Source organism: Phoxinus phoxinus (assembly GCF_949152265.1).
Source record: "Phoxinus phoxinus genome assembly, chromosome: 4".
NCBI lineage: Eukaryota > Metazoa > Chordata > Actinopteri > Cypriniformes > Leuciscidae > Phoxinus > Phoxinus phoxinus.
Window position 1 is genome coordinate 8,334,590 of NC_136879.1, and position 25,844 is coordinate 8,360,433.

Below are 25,844 nucleotides of genomic sequence, written 5' to 3' on the forward strand. Positions count from 1 at the left end.
AGAGCAGGTTTGGACATCTCCCCTCATGTACTTACTGTATGTGTGTGAGTGTGTGTGTGATGTCTGAGTGTGTGTGATGTGCCTTCCATCATAATTAGAAATTAGGCAAGAATTTTTTTTTTTTAAATTGTTTATGAATCTTTATTTTTTTATATTTCTTATTTGATATGCATTTAGTTTCAGATCAAACGCTTTAAAACGACATTTAGCAATGATATTGATGTAAATATTGTTTTATGACATCATTACTACCGTACTATATTATTATTTATGGTTTTACACTGAGTGAGGATTCGCTTGACCTGGTTCGCCATAGCTATGAAAACTTCTGACCAATCAGAGTAGCGTGTGAATGACATGAGTGCGATCTGATTGGCCGACTCCGTCCGTGATCTCAGTGGTAATGAATGGCAGATGACTGAGCGCACGCACAGAAACGGTTTGCCGGAGATTTGAACGAGCTCGAGCTCAAGCTCGTGACAGTCACTAGAGGAGTCTCACCCGCGCGCATTAAGGTAAGCCGCAACTACAACAGTGTGAAGGCAGTGAAGTCGCAATGCTCGTAACGTGTCAAGTGTCTTGTTTGTGTGTGTGTGTGTGTGTGGAAAGTGTACGAATATTATCCTAATTCTGAATGAGCTCTTCAAATTCTTCTTTTGTGTAGTTTATACACGTGTTTTGGTGTTTCCCGGTGGCGGCTCGCCCCTCAAACCAGCTGATGCAACACTCCGTGTTTGTCCAGATGAATGAATGCGCGTGTTTAATGCTTCACTGCGCCTGTTGTGTAAACGAGCGCGAGTGCTGCTGCATACTAAACGCGCACTTGGCACCACAGCTCGCGTTGTGTCGACATTCAGCGGCTCTTGCTGATGTTTACTAGCTCTGGTTGTAGTGATGGTAGTGACTGCGTGTTTGTTTCCTGTCGCCCAGGCTTCACCATGACAACCGCGGCTGACGCGCAGGAGCTCTTCCGGCGCGCGCAGGCCGTGTGCTTTGACGTGGACAGCACCGTGATCCGTGAGGAGGGCATCGACGAGCTCGCGAAGTTCTGCGGCGTCGGGGACGCGGTCACTGAGATGTCAGCACACACACACACACACACACACACCTTGTCCAAAATACCCACACTGTGCACTTGTCTACTTGCATGATGTATTTCCTCTATTTGGCTCAAGTAACTTAGGCGTAAAGACTGCAAGTGTGTGTAGAGCTTTTGATTAGGCTACTCGATGGGACACACGAGGATCAATTCACCTCAAAATGTAAGTGTCCTGATAATTTACTCACCCCAATGCCATCCAAGATGTTCATGTCTGTCTTTATTCAGTCGAAAATAAATTAAGTTTGAGGAAAACATTTCAGGATTTGTCTCCACACACTGGACTTCAATGGCAACCAACATGTTGAAGTCCAAACCAATGCAGTTTCAAACGGCTCTGCACGATCCCAGCTGAGGAATAAGGTCGAAACGATCGGTCATTTTTTAAAAAGAAAAAAATATATACTTAACCACAAATGCCCATCTTGTACCATCTTCGAGATGCGCTACGTATTACGTCATCACGTTGGAAAAGTCACGGAACAAAAGAATAATAATAAAGTAAAACAAAGATGTCGGACGATTTTGAAGTTGGAGAAAATTTGATGAATTTTTCGCCCTTCCCTACTCTTTTGAACCAGAAAACACAGACAAATAACTTAGATGACGTGACCCGTGACCTTTCCAACGTGATTACGTGGCGCGTCGCATACCAGCAAGACGAACAATTCACCTTTGGCTAAGCCACACCCTAGAATGTAGATTGACCAATCACAGCGCAGACAAGATCGAGCTCCACAGAGGGTCCGACACTTTTTCACGGCGCTCCATTGACTTTAACTCAGGCGTCTCATATGTTTGGTCTCGGCAGGCTATTACCGTCGTAGTTTTATCAGAAATATGGTGAACCGTTGTGCCTGGGGCATTTGTAACACAGATACGCGTTTCCCAGAGAGGTTGGAGGGGGTGTCCAACAGTGTTGCTCCTGATATTGTTAGTCACAGCCTCCGTCTCGATTAGGATTTGCGGTGGTTCATATTCTGACTGTGACCGTTATGCTTTTGCCTGTATTTGGATGCCTTGTTGCTGCTTGCGTTTCACCGTATGTCTTGAATAAAGCCTTCGAACGCACACTGCAGCCCCTTTTGCCTACTTCTATCGGACACTTTATTTGCTGCTTTATAAAAGTTTGATAAGATTTCATCAGGAAGAGCCGTCACAGCATAAGCCATGTTGATACCAAACCAGAGCCAGATGAAGTTGACGGACGTAGCAACAGTAACTAAGGGGAGCGGGGCTTAACCAAAGGTGAATTGTGGTTAAAACGTATATATATATATTTTTAGAAAATGACCGATCGTTTCGACCTTATTCCTCAGCTGGGATCGTGCAGAGCCGTTTGAAACTGCATTGGTTTGGACTTCAACATGTTGGTTGCCATTGAAGTCCAGTGTGTGGAGACAAATCCTGAAGTGTTTTCCTCAAACTTAATTTATTTTCGACTGAAGAAAGACAGACATGAACATCTTGGATGGCATTGGGGTGAGTAAATTATCAGGAAACTTTCATTTTGAGGTGAACTAATCCTTTAAGTTATAGTCTGGCAAAACATATGCAAGTGTTTACATAGTTTGTGTTTATTATATTTTCAATACTTTGCATTTTCAATGAAACTCCTACATGTCTGTTCAGTAGTCGCTATGACAGAAGACAGCACTTTAAAATGGTGGCGCTTCTAATGAAGTGATAAAGCGGTTGCAAATGCTGTACATAATAGGCCTACACACACCATGCTCATCTTTGCACCAATACAATGTGCAACACTTTGTGTGTTTACCACCAAATGATATGCATCGAATTAATTTAAATGACAGTGGAATGTTTTCCTCGACATCTCACGCTTTCGGGGCACATGAGTTCCCGAACATAATGCATTGTGGGATACGCTAAGCCTAGAGATAGTGTGGGTTTAGTGTGCATCAAGGGCACACATCTTTAAGACATGGGGCAGTCTTGCACACTTGAGAGCGTGTGCACGCGACCGGGAGTAAGACGCAAGTGTGGGTATTTGGACAAGGCAACAGTACACACACACACACACACACAGCATTGAGTTTGAGCGCGCACCCCTGTGGTTGTGTGTGTCCCCGCAGGACCCGGAGTGCCATGGGCGGCTCGGTCTCGTTCCACACAGCTCTGAGTGAGCGCCTGTCCATCATCAAGTGCTCAAGGGAGCAGGTCAACAAGCTGCTCACGGACCACCCGCCGCAGCTCACGCCGGGCATCAGGTGAGCGCGCATCTGCCCCGGCTTCAGGCGCTAACCTTATGGTCTTTTACATGGACTTGTCAAAGTAACACAGCAATACACATACAAAAATAAAGTAGTATCAATAATATTGTCAATATTGTTTATTTATTTATTAAAAAATAGTATATGGCACCAGTAACTAAGGTTTCCAACGACACTAATAAGATATACACTAGCTATACACTTTATATACACACACTATGCACTTTGCACACACTACACTTTATACACGCTATACACACTATTAATAAAGTTATACACTTTATTTGCTATATACACTACAAACCTACAAAAAAAGCATTATTTATACAAACTACACTATGCACAGTATATACACACCACACACTCTTATACATTTACACTAAACAGACTTAAAAACCTATACACTAGATACACTATACGTTTTATATTTACACTATATACACACACTAGATACACTACACACACTTTTTATACATTTACACTACACTTTACACCCTATATACACAGTAGATGCACTACACATGATATGCTATTTACAGTTAAATGAAGTGCACGTGACCAGTGTGCGCTGCAGGTCGCAGGCCGAGCGCACGTGTGTGTGTGTGTGTGCAATGTGCTGATGCGGTGTGTGTGTGTCCTCAGGGAGCTGGTGGAGCGTCTTCATCAGCGCAGTGTGAAGGTCTTCCTCATCTCCGGCGGCTTCCGCTGCATCGCCGAGCACGTGGCGTCGCAGCTCCACATCCCGCTGCACCACGTCTACGCGAACCGCCTCAAGTTCTACTTCAACGGTACGAGTCGCCGCCGCGGCACTGGCTCACGGGGCCGCTGGCGCTACGTTTACAGGCAGCCAAATAACCCGCTAGCAAACGCATTGACTGCTCAATCGCACTGAAGAGCCTTCAGCTAACCGATCCGGTTGAGCTCGATCACAGTGAGATTTCGATCGGATTGAAAGGAGTGGTTTATTCCTTTTCTAATCCGATCAAGAGAACACGTAAACACTTGATCGGATTAAAAACTGAAAGGACTGCGCATGTGCAATGACGTATAAATAACGTAATGATGTATGACGCGCTGATCGAGCAGTTGTCCTGTTGATATAAATGAGTGTCCCGTCATCCTATAATCCCCCTCTCGCCGCGTGTGTGAAGTGGAAGTCCGCTTCTTCTGGGAGGGCAAGTGCTAGGCGGTTCTGTTTGCAAGAAAGGTGGAGAAATTTAAAAATACTACTGTTTTTGTGTCACGAAATGTAGTTTTAAGAGTTGTTCAGTCGAGAATGTAGTTGTTTAAAGCTCAAATCTGTGGTTTATTTATAAAGAGAGCGCCTTTTTAAAACATACAAAATAAGTTATTGAGGCCAAACATATAAAATTAAGTTATTGAGGCCAAACATATAAAATAAGTTTTTGAGGCCAAACATTTAAAATGACATTATAAACTGAAAAGCGGGCCTTCCCCCGTTTATCACGTCACTTCACCACGTGACAGCAGCAAGCAGGCTCCTGATTGGTTAACGCGGCGCGAATTGACGCCAAAGTAAACATTTTTCAACTCTGGCGTCAGACACAAATTCGGGTCAAACGCGCGAATGCACAAAGCACCACTCGCGCTTATCGCGGCAGATGCTCAATTCGCCTCGCGCAAATGAGGCGAATTCTCGTCTACCGCACCGCGCTAAGCGCCTCATTCGCGCCGCAGGACCTCCAGACGCGCATAAACGTGTCTTTACATTGACTTAACATTGAAATCACTCGCGCCAGACGCTCTATTCGCGTTTGGTGTGAACGCAGCATTAACATTCACATGTTTTTGGCCCTCTTGGCTCCCCATAACTGATGAGGCGTGTGTGTTGTGCTCCGCCAGGCGAGTACGCCGGGTTCGACGAGTCTCAGCCCACGGCGCGGTCGGGGGGGAAGGGCACGGTGATCCGCATGCTGAAGGAGCAGTACGGCTTCGAGAACGTGGTGATGGTCGGAGACGGAGCCACTGATCTTGAGGCCTGTCCTCCTGCGGTGAGTACTTCACCACGTACACCCGAGCCGAGCTGGACCTGCATGATGTGTGGGCCTGACCAACAGACCAGCGACACTACAGTCGCTCACCTGCATTAGTGAGGGGGACCTCTTCTGTGCTTTACTCTGCTGTGCTTTACTCTTCTGTGCTTTACTAGTCACACTTCTACTACTCTCCATCTGGCCGTGATCCGTTAGGACGGTTTTCGCGTATCCTTACATCTTAAAATAGATGTTTCAAATTTAAGGCCAGATAAAGTCATAAAAAGTTTTATTTTTACTTGCATTTTAGATGACACTGGCTGTGTTTACACTTGGCATTAACATGTGATCTCCGTGATCCGATCAAGCAGAACGGATCATAAGCCAACCAGGACACGGTGCGTTTACACCGGTCCACATCAAGTGGCTTCTGTGTCTGGATAACAGAGCGGATCTCGCATTCCTGCGGACAATAAAGAAAGGAAAAAAAGGATGGCTCCGGTGCAAAGTCGACCTGAAGTGGGTTTGGACTCACTAAAGGCGTTTTCCACTACACAGTACCAGCTTGCCTCGCCTCGCCTTTGTTTGCTTTTCCACTGTGTAAAAGTTGTACCTGTACCTGCTTCCAGATACTTTTTTTCGTATCACCTCCGGCGAGGTTCTGAGTGAACTGAGGCGAGCCGAGGCGATACTAAAATGTGACGTGACACACGGCAGACTGCTGATTGGTCTGAGAGAATCTTAAATATTCACTGCGTCATCATTGCACGCGCCAGACGGAGTATCCTAAATAACCCCGACATTTTTAAATAGTTTGGCCAGAGATTGCATGATATACCCATTACTAATATTCAAGGGGGTAATCCATCCGCCGGAAACTGAAGCCTCCCCGGGCGCCGCCATTGTAGCAGAACTTACATTTACATTTACATTTATTCATTTAGCAGACGCTTTTATCCAAAGCGACTTACAAATGAGAAACAATAGAAGCAATTAAACTAGCAGTAGGACAACAGTATGTAAGTGCTATAACCCTTCACAGTACAAAAAGGTTTTTTTTTTTTTTTTTTTTTTTTTTTTTTTTTTTTTTTTTTGTAGAACAGAAAAGAAAGTGTTAGTGTTAGTAGTACTGGATCAAGTGCTCAAGTGCTGCCGAAAAAGATACGTCTTCAGCAGTTTCTTAAAGATGGCTACAGACTCAGCAGCTCTGGCTGAGTTAGGCAGACCATTCCACCAGCAGGGAACAGTCATGGTGAAGGTCCGAGAGAGAGATTTCGTGCCTCTATGAGATGGCACCACCAGACGCCGCTCACTTGCAGAGCGTAAGTTTCTGGACGGCACATAAGTCTGAATTAATGAGTTCAGGTACAGGGGAGCAGTGCCAGTGGTTGTTCTGTAGGCAAACGTCAGTGTCTTGAATTTGATGCGAGCGGCAACCGGCAACCAGTGCAATTTCGTGAGGAGAGGAGTGACGTGTGCTCTCTTTGGCTCGTTGAAGACCACTCTAGCTGCAGCATTCTGGATCAGTTGCAGAGGTTTGACAGTGCAAGCTGGGAGACCAGCCAGGAGAGCATTACAATAGTCCAATCTGGAAAGAACAAGCGCCTGAACAAGGAGTTGTGTAGCATGCTCTGATAGGAAGGGCCTGATCCTTCGGATGTTGTACAAGGCAAATCTGCATGACCGGGCAGTGCTAGCGATGTGGTCTGTGAAATTCAATTGGTCATCAATTACAACTCCAAGGTTCCTGGCTGATCTTGAAGGAGTTATGGATGACGAGCCTAGCTGGATGGTGAAGTTGTGATTAAGTGCTGGGTTAGCCGGGATTACAAGTAGCTCTGTCTTCGCAAGGTTTAGTTGAAGGTGGTGGTCCTTCATCCAGCCAGAAATGTCTGTCAGGCAGGCTGAGATGCGAGCGGCTACCGTCGGATCATCAGGCTGGAAAACTTCACCTGCTGTTAGCACTCCATTGACTCCCATTCATTTAGGCGTCACTTTGACAGCGAATAACTTTACATCTGAGGCGTCCACAGACTCCATTTGTCCATTATTTATTTCTAAAGAAACACGACAATGTATAAAAGGCTCCATTACCTTGTATCTTACGCTATGGCCCCGTAGAAGCAGTTTTTGTAAAAATAGGCTAACGATTGCGTCATAACCAGTTATGTGTGGTTAAGACACATAACCACGCGACTCTCTGTCGCACTGTAGAGAAATTACCGTATAGACTGGCGGAGAAGCTCGCAGGCAATCGGGGGACGTGGAGGCATTAAGTCCGATAAAGTCAAGAGAGAAGCCCATAGAGAGAGATAAAGTTGCTCCCGCTGCTAGCTCATGGACAGCTAATGCTCACGCTCTCCGTCTCTGCGAGATTTGGAAGGGAATGATTCAGATTTCTCTCGGCACAGCTGCGTCGTCAAGCTCAGTTTGAGCCTGCACAGTACGCCTGGCGATCAGGAAGTGAGTGCTTCAAATGGGCTTCACTTTTCTCTGTTGAAATGTATGGGGTCGCTGTGTCCATCTTATATACTGTCTATGCTAATATAATGTAAAACAGCATACACTCGATTTCCTCCATTGCCCTGTGTGTGTGGGTAGCGGGTGTGTGTCCCGTAGAAGATTACGTCACGGCAGTTTCCTGCACTATGACGACCAGGTACTATTGTGGAGGTACTATCTGCAATGGAAAACGGAGCGAAAAGCGAGCCGAGACGAGTCGAGCTGGTACTGGTAATGGAAAAGCGTTTTAGTTTCATATTTAAAGTACCCTTTAATTGAAATGTTAAAAAAAAATTGTTTTATTCATTATTTAATTAACTGATCTCTTAGCTTTATTTATGCAACTGTAAATGCAGTGTAAATATATTAAAGCGAGTTCTGATGCCGCTTCTGTGTCTCCTCTGCACTGCAAAGACGGATTTAGTTGATAATGACTTAATTTGATTGGTAAGTCAAGTCATCTTTATTTATATAGCGCTTTTAACAATGTACAGTAGATTGTTTCAAAGCAGCTTTACAGAGATAAACGTATAATTTAAGGTAACAGATTGTTTTGGCTTTATAGCGGTTCTTGAATAATGTTACTTTCCAGATAAAGGTAGTTTTGATTGATTCACTTCCGTCGCAACAATCATTAGTTATTAAATCAGGCCGCAACCGGTAACAGCCCCATACTGTTGTTGTTCTAATATAATTTAATTTGAGAATGTTAGAATTTGACATAATATGTGATGCATACATCTAATAAGTTGAGAAAAAAGACTGAGAAAAAATATTGCCCATTAATAAAAAGTTAATTTCTGTCACTGCTGTAAACTGAACAGCACATAGATTATGAATAATATGAATATCTTTGTGAGTCAGCTGTCAACAACAGGCCTAAACCAGCCACTGTACCAGCACACAAACACAATCCTTTGAAAATATCGAGATTCACACTATCGAATATCACATTTTTTTGTGTGTCAATATTGCACACCCCTGATATACAGTATTCATTTTTATTTCTTCAGGTTTTTAAAAGCCTTAAATTTGAATTTAAAAAGTATGCAGAAAGTCGTAGGTTAAAGGATTAGTTCACCCCTGCCCTGTGTCATCCAAGATGTCCATGTCTTTCTTTCTTCAGTCGAAAAGAAATTAAGGATTTTGAGGAAAACATTCCAGGACTTTTCTCCATATAGTGACTTCAATGGGGTCCAACGGGTCGAAGGTCCAGATGTGAGTTTATGTGCAGCTTCAAAGTCTCGACACGATCCCAGCCGAGGAATAAGTCTTATCTAGACAAACTTTTTTTTTTTTTAAGTCCATCTTGCACCCTCTGAGATGCACCACGCATTACGTTGGAAAGGTCACACGTGATGTAGTCGGAAGAACCGACCCAGTGTTTACAAGTTTGGAGTAGGAGGACCGTTCAAAGTTATTGTATGTTGAATAACACATTTATATGTATTTGTGTCAGTTTGTTTAAAATGGTCTGTGTGCATATCCTGGATGTTTAACGATGTCACGCGTGACCTTTCCAACGTGATGCCGCGCATCTCAGCGCATCTGTATATAATATATATATATATGTAAGCAATAAGGTACTCGAGGCTGTGCTGTGTCGTGAATAAGTCTCGGCTGAAGGGCGTTGTTAGGCACGACGCGAGGCGGAGTAACTCCTTCAGCCGTGGCTTATTCACCATACAGCACAGCCTCGAGTACCTTATTGCTTTTATAAAACGGTTACCACACAATACAACTATTAAAGCCGAAAAATATGTATCTATGCAACTTTCATTCAGTAAAAATCACTAAAAGCCTTCCTTCCGCTGGAAAAAATAGTCCCTGACTGTAAACAGCAACAGAAGTTACATACATTATTTCTCCAATAGATGGCGGCAAAGACTGTCTTTATGAGTGAGTCGGTCAGTAGAGAAGACTTTACACTGAAAGGACTCAAACTTGTGATCACGGAGAAGGAAGACGCAACTGACAGATGACTATGGGCTCAGGGAAAACCCCTTAACTGTTAAAAGGACAAGATATCGCAGCGGACATTCAAACAGATTTTTTATTATGAATATATAGGACTGACCTGAAGGAAAATGCTTTATCTACTGTAAATGCAGACTTACTCGATCTCTCACAATACTCTACTATAGCTTCAGTGAACAATATCGATGAGATCAAACATGTTTACGTTGCTAAGAGTGGTTGCTAGGGGTGTTGTGCAGTGATACATAGAACCGGTCATAGCCGTGTTTTATCGTGAATAAAACAGCTATTGACCAATCAGAATCAAGGATTGGAACTAACCGTTTAATAAATATATATATAAATTAGTAAATGACTGATCGTTTCGCTAGATAAGACGCTTATTTGAAGCTGCATTGAGACCCATGATCGGGACCTTCAAACCGTTGGTTGCACTTGAAGTCCATAATATGGAGAAAAATCCTGGAATATTTTCCTCAAAAACCTTTTTTCGACTGAAGAAAGACATGGACATCTTGGATGACATGGGGGTGATTAAATGATCAGGAAATGTGTGTTTGAAAGTGACCTCCTCCTTTAAGCTGCACTGCGGTCATGTGTTTTCAGAGCGCGTTCATCGGGTTCGGGGGGAACGTGGTGCGGCAGCAGGTGAAGGAGAAGTGCTCGTGGTACGTCACGAGTTTCGGAGAGCTGCTTAAAGAGCTGGAGAAGATCTAGAGCTGTGGACTAGAGCGCAGCACCATCTTTGTGCCTTTCCTAGTTTTAACTCGTTTTAATGTCGATGTGTTTTAGTTTACCGAAATGGTTGTTTACACAGAGAGCATAGGTCAGTTTGCACAATCCGTTTTCTGTGATGTACTGTACGGTCTGCCGAGGAAGCTGATCATGTTAACACTAACAACTGTGCGTGTCTGTATCCACACTTGCAAGAGAACACTTATAATAATGCTAATAAACAGAGGTAACAGCCGGTGGGCGTCTTTCATCTGTGTGAACATGACACGACATGGAGTACAATGATCACTTATGATTTATTGAATACAGCATTTAGTTGGTTTGAAATATCTTGTGCTGTTAAATCCCAGCGTACAGTAGATTGCGCATGCCGTGGTCGCACAGAAAACAAGATCCATCTAGAAGCCGCTCGGCTGATCAGAGCAGAACTGGAGACGTTTCACAACACAAAAAAAGCCATGTAAAAAGCCGAACACAAATAAAATACAGCGACTAAATAAAATGGCTTCTAAAAATGTTTTAATTTTGCACACAACCTGTCCCCAATGAGGCTTTCCCAGTCCCGGTTCAGTCCGGTTTGCACTGTTCCAGCGGAGCGTTTGATATGTGGATCGTTGACCGGGGGTTTAATCTGAATGTGAGGGATCGACTCAGCTGTGCTTGTCATAATGCGCTATTCAAACCTGATGGGGGTTTATGTTAACAGCAAATAAATATGCAATAAATACATTAATAGATTGCAGCACTCGAGCGGGTTTAAAGTGTTTTCTGACTATGTTTAATTCATCCACGTCTGACCATTAAACTGATGCATTCTTACATGCTTTTGTTCTGAAATCTAGCCAATAGAAAGATTTATCGGGCACCACACGGGAAAGGGTTAGCGCTCTAAACTGCTAGTGTTTATGGTGATTCAATGCACTTTACAGCCCTTCTTTCATATAATACAGCAACAAACTTTATTTAACAGATCTATGGTTGTGTTTTTTTCCAAGCCATGTAACAACCAGATTGGAGATAATGCAATACATCACATGAAGTATTCTCAAAACTCAGCACAGTAACAGCCTTCATTTCCACTCATTCAGTTTGGTTTGCAGGAGCAACTTTTGGACAGTTTTTCAGATCAGAACGAGTGTGTTGCGTGTGAAGTTGGTTGTATCCGATGTCTCGGTCTGGCCTTCAGCTCACGGGGACGTAACGGGAGGGTCTGGCGGAGTCATCACTGCATCGGAGAGCCTTTCAGCGGGATCATTATCCTGGACTCCATGTGCTGGATCAGGGGCACTGCAAACAGGGTCAGGGCAGGGGAGGGTTAACCACACCACACAACACTAGTGCGACTGCTGACGTGCTGTACACTATCATCTAGTGCCACGTTACAATGGACCAGTCCGCTAGACTTCAGCAACAAGCAAATAAAAACAACATGAAAATACAATATTGACATGAAATTTTACTTGCATGGCATCTTAGAAGAGCAAAAGTTTCCTCCAGAACACAAAAGGAGATATCAAATTGTAACAGCTGCTCTTTTCTATTCACTAAGATACATGCCAAGTAAAAAAAATTACTTAAAGTGCCCCTATTATGCGGTTATTTCCTTTCATGTAGTGTGTAATAGAGCTGTTAATGTAGAAATGTAAAATTGTCTCCTAAAAGAATCGATCCTGAACTGCTGCAACGAATCGTCAGACATTCCAGTCTCACTTCCTGTTACAAGCCTATGAAACAATATAACAAATTAGCATAATGCTGCGCTCAAACACTGTAGTTGTAGAGAAGACTGTTTTCTGTGCTGTGAATCCACTTTGCTGGACTTCTAGACCTAGCAGAGTAGACCAATCACAACAGACTGGGTCATCTGACCAATCAGAGCAGAGTAGACCAATCACAACAGACTGGGTCATCTGGCCAATCAGAGCAGAGTAGACCAATCACAACAGACTGGGTCATCTGGCCAATCATAGCAGAGTAGACCAATCACAACAGACTGGGTCATCTGTCCAATCAGAGCAGAGTAGACCAATCACAACAGACTGGGTCATCTGACCAATCAGAGCAGAGTAGACCAATCACAACAGACTGGGTCATCTGTCCAATCAGAGCAGAGTAGACCAATCACAACAGACTGGGTCATCTGTCCAATCAGAGCAGAGTAGACCAATCACAACAGACTGGGTCATCTGTCCAATCAGAGCAGAGTAGACCAATCACAACAGACTGGGTCATCTGACCAATCAGAGCAGAGTAGACCAATCACAACAGACTGGGTCATCTGTCCAATCAGAGCAGAGTAGACCAATCACAACAGACTGGGTCATCTGACCAATCAGAGCAGAGTAGACCAATCACAACAGACTGGGTCATCTGACCAATCAGAGCAGAGTAGACCAATCACAACAGACTGGGCCATCTGACCAATCAGAGCAGAGTAGACCAATCACAACAGACTGGGTCATCTGACCAATCAGAGCAGAGTAGACCAATCACAACAGACTGGGTCATCTGACCAATCAGAGCAGAGTAGACCAATCACAACAGACTGGGCCATCTGACCAATCAGAGCAGAGTAGACCAATCACAACAGACTGGGTCATCTGACCAATCAGAGCAGAGTAGACCAATCACAACAGACTGGGTCATCTGACCAATCAGAGCAGAGTAGACCAATCACAACAGACTGGGTCATCTGACCAATCAGAGCAGAGTAGACCAATCACAACAGACTGGGTCATCTGACCAATCAGAGCAGAGTAGACCAATCACAACAGACTGGGTCATCTGACCAATCAGAGCAGAGTAGACCAATCACAACAGACTGGGTCATCTGTCCAATCAGAGCAGAGCAGACCAATCACAACAGACTGGGTCATCTGACCAATCAGAGCAGAGCAGACCAATCACAACAGACTGGGTCAACTGACCAATCAGAGCAGAGTAGACCAATCACAACAGACTGGGTCATCTGACCAATCAGAGCAGAGTAGACCAATCACAACAGACTGGGTCATCTGACCAATCAGAGCAGAGTAGACCAATCACAACAGACTGGGTCATCTGACCAATCAGAGCAGAGTAGACCAATCACAACAGACTGGGTCATCTGACCAATCAGAGCAGAGTAGACCAATCACAACAGACTGGGTCATCTGACCAATCAGAGCAGAGCAGACCAATCACAACAGACTGGGTCATCTGACCAATCAGAGCAGAGTAGACCAATCACAACAGACTGGGTCATCTGACCAATCAGAGCAGAGTAGACCAATCACAACAGACTGGGTCATCTGTCCAATCAGAGCAGAGCAGACCAATCACAACAGACTGGGTCATCTGACCAATCATAGCAGAGTAGACCAATCACAACAGACTGGGTCATCTGGCCAATCATAGCAGAGTAGACCAATCACAACAGACTGGGTCATCTGACCAATCAGAGCAGAGTAGACCAATCACAACAGACTGGGTCATCTGACCAATCAGAGCAGAGCAGACCAATCACAACAGACTGGGTCATCTGACCAATCATAGCAGAGTAGACCAATCACAACAGACTGGGTCATCTGGCCAATCATAGCAGAGTAGACCAATCACAACAGACTGGGTCATCTGACCAATCAGAGCAGAGCAGACCAATCACAACAGACTGGGTCATCTGTCCAATCAGAGCAGAGCAGACCAATCACAACAGACTGGGTCATCTGACCAATCATAGCAGAGTAGACCAATCACAACAGACTGGGTCATCTGGCCAATCATAGCAGAGTAGACCAATCACAACAGACTGGGTCATCTGTCCAATCAGAGCAGAGTAGACTCTCAGAAAGGAGGGGTTTAGAGAGACTTGTTCGACTTGAACCGGCGCCGCACAGACCGATCGGTTTATGACATCAAAGTACCGCGAGAGCGATTAGAGAGCAGACGGTACTTTGATGTCATAAACCGATCGGTCTGTGCGGCGCCGGTTCAAGTCGAACCAGCCGTGAATCTTTGAACAAACCGTGTTTAGAGGAGGAAAGAGGTGATGTGATGTATATTACGAGAACATGAAAGTGTGTTTTGACCTTGGATGGATGTAAACACCATAATCAGGAAGCTTTACAATAGGGGCACTGTACATGAGCAGAGAACCGTCTAACTAATGTACGGCACGACACCACTGCCGTGTCGGGAGTACCGGTGTAGTAGACGACCTCGTCCCAGCCCTCGTGCTGCCAGGCGGCGTTCCTCGTGTCCTCTCGGGACTGCAGGTCCTTGTACGCTGGAACAAACACACCACAGAAATGAAGACCACAACCCACCAGTCCATCAGCATCCCAGCTTCTGCGCGCCACACGGCACATCTTACCCCAGAGATGATGCACCATATAGAGGTTTCCGATCTGAGAGAAGAAGCCGCCGCAGGCCTCGCGGTTGTGCTGCCGGTAGCCGATAGCTCGCGCCCTGAGGAACACGGACAATCATCAGACACACACATCTCTTCACGAAGGCCTGTTCACACCGAGAGATGACCAGAAATCGGCAGACGCTTCGGTCTAGAGTGACTTGAGTCGCAGTCGAGATTGACCTTTTGCAGACTGGGAATCGAACCCATGTTCTTGTTATTGCTGGCGCCACATTACTAGCCCCCCCGCTCTTGTAACACATCAAAGAGTTTGTAACACTCGCGGGTCAAAATGACCCGACGCCCTAAAATTATACTACTTTTTTTTTACTCCAGAAAGCTTTTCATTTCATTTGTATATTTTTCATAATGCAATTTATTATGTTATTTACCTTTAAATGACTAGATTTGGTCAATAAAAAATAAAATCAATACTAATTTAAAGCACATTCCTCACATTCGTTCAACTTAGATTCAAAATGACTCAATTGCATGCATAGTTCAGCTCAAAACATGTTTCATCGGGTGTCTTTGCCGACCTCTTGTGGAGGATAATAATATATCATGATGTTTCATGACTCTGGCACTAGATGGCCGAGGGCTGCACATAACTTGTTCCTCAGGTGAGCACCAGGAGATGGTGTTTGGTACTCACCCCATATGTAGCGTGGCCACAGCTGTCAATCATAACGTCACATTCCCGTTTTTAGAGCATAAAATAACTAACTAAAACCAAACTTATTTTAAAAAAAAAGAACACTTAAATTTACATAAGCGTGGAAAAAACGACCTAAAATGATAGAAAACACCTTTGGAAAAAAATTATTTGAAGTGTTATTTGTTCAGATATATTTATTTGTATACATTAAGTAAGGAATAATTGACGACAGGCCGTTGAATTATTATAAAAATAATGCAACATAATGTATCAAATTACATTCATAACCGGCCTTAGAGAGAAGCATGTGCGTCAATATTATTATTTATTTATTAATTCAATTCGTTTTAATTAATTCGTTCATTCTTTTTTTCTATTAGTGACAGTAGACTAGAAGACTAATAAATGAAACACAAAGCCCTTTTAACAAGTATAGGCCTATCAATTTTATTTATTTGTTATATTATCTTCAATAATTACGAAAACCCGTGCAACAGGACTATCAATTTATTTAAATATTCAGTTTAATTTTTTATTGATTATATAGGACATTGAAAATTGCAGATCAAGCGCAGGGGCTGCAGTTTCTCTTGTTATGAATTGTATCGTATTGTCCGTTATTACGGTTGACTACGCGAAGTGATATGGAACTGTAATGAGGTCAAGACCTGCCTGGAACTACTTTAGCCGTGCGGTTCCCTGAATATAATTGCACACCTCAGAACGTTCGTCAACCAATCAGATTCAAGCATTCAACGGCCCTGTAGTATAAATATGATTAATCCTTATTAAAGAGCAGAGAATTTTTATTTTGTTGTTTGATCAATACAAATCTGTTGTGTACAGAAGGCATTAGGTTTATTACGCACTGTCACTTTAAGAGTGTGCAGATCCAATTGCACGGATGCACTGTACGCTCTGTAAAGACATAACCGACTGTGTTTACGCGAGTACTCTCCGAAGCAGACATTTAGACATAATGTTGTGTGTATTTGTCCATTCAGACGCGAAAGAGAGCTCAGTTCAGTCCTTGCGCGCTGTATAGCTGTCTATGTGCTAGACTGCACGCTTCGTGTGTGTGTGTGTGTGTGTGTTCGCACAGAAAAACATACCGAATAAAGCTCTCTATCGCGTCGTCACTCTTATTCAGATCTATCCATGTGTCTGCTCTGCTCTTTCTCCCAGACGTTAAATGTTTTTAACGATTTGAGAGGTGCATCAAGCGCATGCCAACTCGTGTCCCGCCGGTAGATCGGCGCGTTACAATTCAAATGTGCGCATCTACAACAAGCGCAAATCAGTTCTGACTGGATCACTTCCCCTATCGTCCCTCCCTGGCATTCCGTCTAGTTTTTATTCGTTGACGAAAATATCAATGCATTTAGTGGTCGTCATTTAAAACGGGTTTTTATGTAGCTAGTGCGTCTCGTTTTCGTCTGTGAAAAAATGAAATTAACACTGCCTAGGTTGCATTTTGGCGACAGTTACCCTCAAAGTACGCAAAGGCGCGTAGTAACACAAGTGGCATTACGCACTCCTGATTTTTGTCGCGCATGCGTACCAGTGATGTGCACCCCTGCGTATATCTCTATATGGAGCGAACGAGCCGTTCCTCTGGGTCCTAAAGTCAGTGTATCCAGTGTGCGTTCAGACACATGTAGACATTATAAAATAATTCTTTGGTAACATTTTCAGGTCAAAATAACCGAGGGAAGGATATTAATTGTTTGACGAAAGCGGTCCGTCAGCGGCTGGGATCTTGGTTGCATGTGATGTTTTCTTCTTGATGTGAACAGGTCTTGAGAATCACAGAAACGCGCTGTCAATCAAGCCGATTGTTGGCTCTTAACAGTCGTCTTGTGGACAGACTATTCCAGGGTTATTAGTGTTGATCATGATGTTGTTATTGTACAACTACAACTTATTATGTGATAAAGAATAAAGACAAAAAAGCTCACCAGAAAATGTGACTCTTTCGGCTGATATAACAAGTGACAAAACTACATTTCCCATAATCCTATGCAGCAGCATGACAACGCATCATATAATGCACATTAATTAATTAATTGAAGAAGGTCCCGTGTTGAGTTCAGCACATCACATGTTCTGCAGCATTCATCGAGACCTGTACATTACACCAGTGTGTGTGTATAAAACACCCGCTCTTCAAACACAGATCTGAACTTCAGCGGTTGTAATTCGTACAGACCTACGCTTGTTGTAATTCGTACAGACCTACGCTTGGTCTCTTTGTGAAGACGACACTCGGTAGATTATTGCAGAAGTGAAAGCACTTTCAAAAAAATGTGCCTGCTAAAAGGATTTAAAGTACTTTTCCCATTTTAACTCAATGTCCAATTTCAGAACGGTTTTCACAGGATGAGTGTTACCCAATTAATGATGCTGACTGGAACATGTGATGGGAAAGGCAATAAAAGACAGATGACGGGCGGTACAGGGCGGTCATGCTAGAGGAACAGATTGCTTGTATTCTTACCAATAGTTGCCCCATTCAATCATGGTCCCGGGCTGCAAGGCAACAACAGAGAGACAGCTGTTAATCTGAGCGCCAAGCTCATCTCACTCCAATCACACACACACACACACGCACACACACGCACACACACACGCACACACACGCACACACACACACACACACACACACACACACACACACAGAGAGATCTTAATCTAGGACTGGTGATGATGTACAGCATCGGTTCCCAACAGGGGGGTCGCGGCCCACATTTCGAAAAGTTTTGAGCAATGAGCATTAAATAAAAGTCCTTAACTTTTTTCTGTTCAAAATGTATATAATGAGCGAGTTCATCATGAATCCATTTTCCGTACAGAGAGAAGTAGATCCGGCTACAATGTTCTTCCGAAAGACGCATTAATCTGTTAATAAACGCCAGTTTATTATCGCTCGCTATAGTGCCAAAAGCCTCACATTGATAAAGCCTCACAAATAACATGCAAGTATTGAGGCCCCAGACAGCAGTCATTCAGTATTCGCCTATATTCTTTCTTTTTTACCTACACACCAGTGTGAATATTTTTGTTATTGCATTTCAAATAGGGCCGATTCATAGGATACTCCTAGGCTTACGTTTTTAAATTACAAAGGGCTACTAATGTTTTGTTATTGTATTTTCAATATTATAGGCTATTATTTGTGCATAAAAATAAACATCTGGTTATAGTAAACATACCGTTTGATGAAAACAACATATTTTGTCATCCTTGCTGCAAGCTTACAAGAGCGATAATATCATTCAATGTGAAGGGGGCCCTCAAATATTTTCTTGGGAAAAAGGGGGTCTCAGACAAAAAAAGGTTGGGAACCACTGATGTACAACATCCACAGTCTGCTCACAATGGCTTGTAATATAAAACAGCAACATCACGGACCCGACAAGCTGAAGAGTCTTAATTAAGACGGATTGGCAAGTTCGGTTTCAATGAATCAATCCCACACTGGTTCCACAAAAGCCCCTTTCACACAGCACATTACCAGTAATGTTACAACTTCCCTTACTGGTAAATTGCCAGTAAAGACTGTATGTGTGAAAGGGGCTTATGTTTCCGTCAACACTCACAAACCCGTATATGCATCTATTGCTGTTTGCAGAGATGACGTTACTAGCTTTTCAGCTATACTGCTCAACTGTGACCCAGACGCTAACTAGAGCACACACACACACACACACACACACACACACACACACACACACACACACACACTCAGTGCCGGCTCCTGGCTCCGCTCTGGGGCCCAGACTCACTCTCAGCTGGTAGGAGCGCAGCTCGTAGATGTTGGGTCCGTCTCTGGGCGCGGGCTCGTTCCAGAAGCTGAACTCCAGCAGCAGCTGATTCCTGCGGGACAGCAGCATCTGACCCCTCTCCTTCCGGTACTCCAGGAACTCCTGCGGCGGCACACGGCACACCAGTGACCCCACTGACTGAGCTTTCATTTCATTTTTAACTAGAACCTTTGAACCTTTAACGAGCGCTTTACTGTGAGCTACGAGGTTTTGACCGATGCTATTGGCTCCAGGTGAATCCGTCTGTGTGTGATATTGCATTTCTGTCCAAAATATCCTCCTAAATATTACACACTGCCCCTTTAAATGTTCGTCTAGTTTGAACTTCAGTCGTCTTGCCTGAAAGCCACTTGCTAGCAACTGTTTTCTTTTCGGAAGCTAATTAGCTAATAAAGCTAATACATTTTTTTAAACTCAAGTCAATATTTCATGTGTACTAAGCGGGATACTGTGCATCCAGCCGGTTGTTGTGGCAGAACCCCGTCAGGCTGATGAAGACCTGCGGCCTCATTTATAACCGGTGCGTACGCACAGAACCGGCCCTGAGAGAGGCGGACGCCACTTCCGACGCATAAGTTGTGATTTATAAAAACAAACTTGATGGGAAAATGTGCGCACCTGCACGCAAACTCTGAGCCATGCGTACGAACGCTTTGGAGATGGAGCAGTTTGGCGACACCGATGGTGAGCTGGAGTTAAATGTCTTTTTGGTCACTTTTAGACAAAATCTAAATAAAATATACAGAAAGATAATACAAATATAATTTCACTCACCAAGCCTATCACTTGAAGCAAATATCCACACCTTAAATGTCTGCGCCAGCGAGCGCGTTGGGCCGTTTAGTGAAACTGACGCATATCTAACGGCAGATGAAGTAAAACTGTAAATCTTCATTATGAGTCCTAATCATAAATACAGTGCATGTTCACAATAACAGTTTACATAAAATAATGATTTAAACTATGTTTTACTACATTTAGATTAAATATGCCATTCTCATTAATGGAGTTAAACACATAAACTTTTCTGAAAAGTTAAAATATATTCAATAAATATCCTATACATATTTGTTGTGGATGCAATGCCCTTGAACACTTTTCCTCTGGCATGCTGTGTTTCAATGTTTTAACTACAGAGATAACTGCTTATGATAATAGCAGATTGTGCAAATATAATGCACAACAAGGTCGATCTGTTCCCAATAAAATATAAATCAATTAAAAATACTATTTGGCCAGTGGAAAAGATTGAGAAAAACTTTCTCTGAAATGTATTTTACACTATTTTATTTATTTATTCAAAAACAAGGCAAGGATAGTCTACTAGATTTTTTTTTTTTATGTAATGTGACGGCACATCCGTATTTCATATTTTCCTAATGTTTTGTACCGTTAAACATGTTATCACGTGGATGAATAATCATATGCAAATGATATGCAGATGAGGATATAGTAAAGCTAGGCGTTGTAAGCTCATATATGGTTATTTCGGGGAGGAGACGCATGTGGGCACAATCTTCCGCTGAGTGGGATTTATAAAGAGAATCCTGCGCAGGTTCTGGCGTACGCACGCTTTTATAAGTCTGAATATTTTTTGGGCGCACGCCATTTTTGGCTTTCGGGCGCACGTACACTTTTAGTGCGGATCCTACGCACAGTTTTGTAAATGAGGCCCTGGTCCTGATCACCATGTCGGGTTTATTCTGCCTTAACAACCGGCCGCACGCACATGATCTCTTACTTCTTCAATCAACACAAGTATTCAACAAAACATGCCATCTTTGCCATGCACATTAATACTATAAAACTCAAATGGCAAAGAAGCGGCAGTAAATTCAAACAAGCCGCAGTTCTTGGTGTGTATTCCCGACACACAAGCGTGACACACCTGGCCCTAGATTACCTTGTTATTCTTCAGTTTGTTCATGACTTCGGTGAGAGCGGGATATCCTCCTCTGTACCGCCACAAGTGCACTACACAGTGAACCAGACGCAAATGTCACAGTGCGTCAGCGCTCACGTGAACATGATGAGAAACATTTCACTCATACATATATATATATATTTAACCCTTCCGTGACCTTCCGCCCCCGACGGAGCCGAAGCTCTCGCCCCACACACACCCAACTGACGGAGATTTACCAGCTTGGTCCTGCTCCCCGTACCAGGTGTTCCAGGTGCCCACCAGCTCACACGGGTAATGCTTGTCCTCATGGATGGACGGCAGCACCTCGTTGCTGTGGAAACAAGTCACATGTCCTGCAGTCAGCTGGGCTCTTCCAATCACAGCGGGCTATTCAACAGCTGCACTAATACAACACTACATCAGTGACAGAGGGCGATGTCTATGGTGGCATACACACCAGAAGCTGACAACTTTACACTTCATATATTAGTTATTGACTATTTTTTTTAGTAAATATCACATTTCAGTCTTTAAACTATTATTTTTTAAGAAGAAGGATGAGTTATATTGAATAAATTAATAATTTCATATACACACTCACCGGCAGTGTTGTGTGTAACTCATGACAAGTAACTTGAAAAAGTAATCTGATTACGTAACTCAAGTAACTAGTAAAGTAACGAATAAAGTAACCCAAGTGAGCTGAGAGCAGTACAGAGCCTGGACACTTTTAAAGCAGATCTGAAGACCTTTTTATTCAGAAAGGCTTTTATGTGCTAATTGTTTTTATTAGTTTTTAGTTACTGTTGTTTTACTGTGTAGCACTTTGAGATTTTTCTGGAATGAAAAGTGCGTTATAAATAAAATATATTATTATTATTATTATTAATTACTTTGAACATTTACAACAAAATATCTGAGTTACTTTTTCAAATAAATAACGCAAGTCTCATTTATTGACCGACAGCTCTCCCGTCCTCATGTTGAGACAAAGCAGAGGCGGTGTGTGTGTGTGTGTGTGTGTAAACATGATGGTCATTGTAGTTCTAGACTAAATGCGAGCATCATCTCACTTGCACAAAAAAAAGATTTAACCCCTTAAACGGCACCTTTTTTTTTAATAGACATGAAAATGCACATCCCGAACGTAAACGGTTGTAATTCAAGAATGCTTTGGAATATTAAGATTGGTTATTAGTAAGATTGGTCTTGTTTTAAAGAAGACATTTGCCAGATTTTTGTATAAGTGAAATAAATTAAGAAAGTTAAACAGATAAAAAGTTATAGAAGTTTATACATATATGTATATATATATATATATATATATATATATATATATATATATATATATATTTTTTTTTTTTTTTCAAAACCTGGTGGGCTCTAAAAATGCAAAAATAAATAAATAAATAAAAGCCAAAAATCTGAACAAGTTGTGTTTCAAATTTTAGGTTGATATCTCAAAAAATAAGTTTTCAGTGAGATTCTGTTTGGGCGCAAACAATATTAGGGGTTAATATTCCTCAAAATGAATAAAATCAGAGAAATGCAGATTCAGAAAGACTATAAAACTTTGTTTTTATTGGTAAAGTAAGTGTTAAACTTTCTTCTCCTGCATCCTCTTCTTCTGTTGTCCAGAACGCGCTTTTACTGTGACACATGCAGTGCGCACGCATTTATTTAAATAAATCATAACCCTCTGAAGTTTAATAATCGCATTATCCCCAGATTTAAAACCTCATGAAATGAAAACCAAGAGCTTTTCTTACACCAATTACAACATTTGGTTCAAGACTTTTTATGGCCTTGAATTTTTAAAACTGAATTTAAGGCTTTAAGGACCTGCAGAGACCCTGGTGAACTAGAGAATCACTGATTTCATATAAATCCCCAAAACACGGTCTCCGATTGAAGCGCTTTGAGACCCGTGTGTGTTCGACTTCAGCGAGTGATTGGTCAGTGCATCTCGAGTCTTGTGGAGGTCTCCGTGTGGCATTGTGCCGATGCGGTAAACACTCGAGGAATGAGGAACGACTCCTGCCAGTCACGGACAGGAATAGAAAGCAGGACATTTGCTAGTCTGAACTTCAGTAGTCACACCAGTTCGGTGTCAAGGGACTCTGAAGACGTCAAACACAGCGATTTACGTGATCAACACCAAACACCGCATCTGACCTGCTGCGTGTATGCCAGGAATCCCGACTCACCACAGTTTGTTGTACGCCTCGAGACACTCGGGCTTCACGTTGTGAACTACAACACAACGACACACATATATGCGAGTCAGTGAACACATCACATTGGCATTGAGACGTTTTACAGCGGAGGGCAAACAATCAGAGAGCTTACACTGTATTTTGTACAAGTTGTTGTCCTCTTTCTTGGCTAACAGGTGCGAGTGAGCGTCTTTCCTCGGATCCACCTTCCGCACAAACAGTGACTTGAACCAGCTGTCCTCTCGATGCCGGTTAGCAGATGCCGACAGACCCCTGCACACGACAACACATGAGCATTCGGTAAACAACAGTCAGTTCACCACACAGTAAAACTACCCCATCATTTACTCATCCTCAAGGCCTTATTAACCCCTCTGGAGTCGTGTGGATTACTTTTATGGTGGATGGATTTGCTTTTTTGGCCTTCTGAGTTACTATTCGCTCCCATTATAAAGCTTGGAAGAGCCCAGACATTTTACATAACATAACTTTGATTGTGTTCGTCTGAAAGCAGAAAGTCATTCACGTACTCTTGAGGAGGGTGAGTAAATTATGGGACAGTTTTAATTTTTGGGCGAACTAACCCTTTAAACTGACACAATAGACATGTTACTTTGCATTATGAAACCATACACACATTTTTATTTCCCATGTAATTTCAACATAATCTAAGAAGTCAGTAATTGTGGTTGTATTACAGGACGCCATAATGATGTGTTTCTAATATTATGTATCATTCATCAGTTAAACTATTACAACCTTTCATTGACCAGTGCATGCACACTGAACGCCAAATCTTCGTGTTGTGTTTATCATGACACACACGTGATCTTCTTCTGCTATATTACATGACCTTGAGCAGTGGATTCAGCGCACGTCCAGACGCCGCGGTCATTTACACAGCAAACTACAACAGTTGAGCTGCTTAAACACACACTCTTAAATCAAGCAAAACGTGAAGTTTTCGATGTTTGAATGCCTTCTAGAGTAATCACGCCTTTACTAATGCGCCCTGCGTTTCTAAACTCCCGTGAAACCGCGGTGTCTGCGCACTAAAGCTCTTATCACGCACATTTATAACGTGTAATCGAGATAGACTGACTGACCTGATAACAGCGGTAACGTGTGCCTTCGCCCGGCCCGTGGTTCTCGCCCGGTACAGGCCCGAGCAGGAGCTCTGAAGGACTCTGGTCGCCATCTTCCTCTGAGCGGACACACACACACACACACACACACAAACAGCAGGAGAGGAAAGAGTTAAACTCCTGCAGCGCCACACGCCGCCGCGAGGGGGCGCGATAGAGACGCGTGCGATTCACGAGCGGCAGGGAGAGGGCGCGATAGAGACGTCCTTTAGTTTATTATATTTTATATTTTCCTTCCTTCGTTTCACAGGAAGGTCCCATTGAGATTAAATCTCTTCTTCCATGAGTCCTGGATGGCTCTATTAAGTTTCACATAAAAACACAGATACACCGTTAAAAACAACAAATAAAATAAATGAAAGATAAATAAATAGCAACATAATTATTTCAGTGCAGAGTGTAATAGGTTTTTAAAGACATTAATAGAGGGAACAGGCTTGCATATCAAAAGTAATGTGTAAAAAACAAACAAAAGACAGAGAGGCAGATTTATCACCATTCAAATGATTCATAAATCCACAATCTGCTGCGCTTCTGTTTGTTCTCTGACAGATTATGACTCACGCTTCCCACAATTACAATATTTGACCTGAACATTTACCCCAATATAAGCTTTGAATATACATTACACTCTAAAAAAATGCTGATTGTTTCAACCCATGTTTGGGTCAAATATGAACAAACACCACCGCTGGTTTAAATTATATACATTTTTACACAAACATTTTTTAGCGTTTGTCTATATTTAACCCAAACATGGGTTGAAACAATCAGCATTTTTTAGAGTGCACTTTGAGTTGTCATAATGTACTGATAGTCTATGATTTACATTAGTTATAAATCCCAAAATACAATCTTTGTTTTGCTTTTTACATCAAATCATCAGATTGTGTTCAAATCTTTTTAGTAAAAATTGTGATAACTTTGGTAAACAAAATCAGGATTTGCTGATCCCAGCAGAAAGGTGGATTTCAGAAAAAACAAAAAAACAACATAAAACTTTTAAACTGGTCTAAAAATACAACATTTGTGTCATGTGAGATACAGTATACACACATTTTAAATATATATATATATTAGGGCTGTGCGATATTGAAGAAAAATGCGATATGCGATAACTCCTTAAATAATGCGATATTCGATATGCGATACGATAATGCTTAAAGTGTG

The 25,844-nt window shown here is 42.6% G+C and overlaps 2 protein-coding genes across 6 annotated transcripts; one reads left to right on the plus strand and one right to left on the minus strand.

The window, feature by feature from the left end:
* On the plus strand, positions 1-10,974 carry psph (phosphoserine phosphatase). 4 transcript variants are annotated; one of them, XM_079609030.1, is made up of 8 exons: positions 374-515; positions 931-1,262; positions 1,363-1,423; positions 2,433-2,581; positions 3,193-3,327; positions 3,973-4,118; positions 5,194-5,342; positions 10,410-10,974. In XM_079609030.1, exons 4-8 carry the CDS (start codon positions 2,571-2,573, stop codon positions 10,518-10,520), a joined length of 552 nt encoding a protein of 183 aa, XP_079465156.1. In that variant the 5' UTR covers positions 374-515; positions 931-1,262; positions 1,363-1,423; positions 2,433-2,570; the 3' UTR covers positions 10,521-10,974. The 4 variants fall into 4 exon arrangements, with proteins under 4 accessions (XP_079465155.1, XP_079465156.1, XP_079465158.1 ...); XM_079609031.1 differs by having other exon boundaries at positions 484-515; positions 1,363-1,408; positions 2,419-2,581; XM_079609032.1 differs by lacking the exon at positions 1,363-1,423 and having other exon boundaries at positions 426-515; positions 2,548-2,581.
* Positions 10,816-24,937, minus strand: nipsnap2 (nipsnap homolog 2). Of its 2 annotated transcripts, XR_013797102.1 has the most exons (11): positions 24,636-24,796; positions 23,663-23,802; positions 23,521-23,566; positions 21,550-21,644; positions 21,311-21,381; positions 19,369-19,509; positions 18,081-18,112; positions 14,890-14,984; positions 14,281-14,802; positions 12,592-12,945; positions 10,816-12,366 (listed from the first exon to the last, which is right to left on the minus strand). XR_013797102.1 is itself a non-coding variant. In XM_079609028.1 (10 exons), exons 1-10 carry the CDS (start codon positions 24,725-24,727, stop codon positions 11,761-11,763), a joined length of 861 nt encoding a protein of 286 aa, XP_079465154.1. In that variant the 5' UTR covers positions 24,728-24,937; the 3' UTR covers positions 10,816-11,760. The 2 variants fall into 2 exon arrangements, 1 of the variants encoding a protein (XP_079465154.1); XM_079609028.1 differs by lacking the exon at positions 12,592-12,945 and having other exon boundaries at positions 10,816-11,825; positions 14,719-14,802; positions 24,636-24,937.
* Positions 24,938-25,844: the final 907 nt, after the last annotated feature.

Coding starts and splice junctions, on each gene's coding strand:
- psph (XM_079609029.1), top strand. CDS start 939: ATGACAACCGCGGCTGACGCGCAGGAGCTCTTCCGGCGCGCGCAGGCC. Junction 3,328..3,972: donor CAGCTCACGCCGGGCATCAG/GTGAGCGCGCAT, acceptor GTGTGTCCTCAG/GGAGCTGGTGGAGCGTCTTC. Junction 5,343..10,409: donor TTGAGGCCTGTCCTCCTGCG/GTGAGTACTTCA, acceptor ATGTGTTTTCAG/AGCGCGTTCATCGGGTTCGG.
- nipsnap2 (XM_079609028.1), bottom strand. CDS start 24,727: ATGGCGACCAGAGTCCTTCAGAGCTCCTGCTCGGGCCTGTACCGGGCG. Junction 23,567..23,662: donor CAACTTGTACAAAATACAGT/GTAAGCTCTCTG, acceptor GTTGTGTTGTAG/TTCACAACGTGAAGCCCGAG. Junction 19,510..21,310: donor ACAAACTGAAGAATAACAAG/GTAATCTAGGGC, acceptor GTGCCGCCGCAG/GAGTTCCTGGAGTACCGGAA.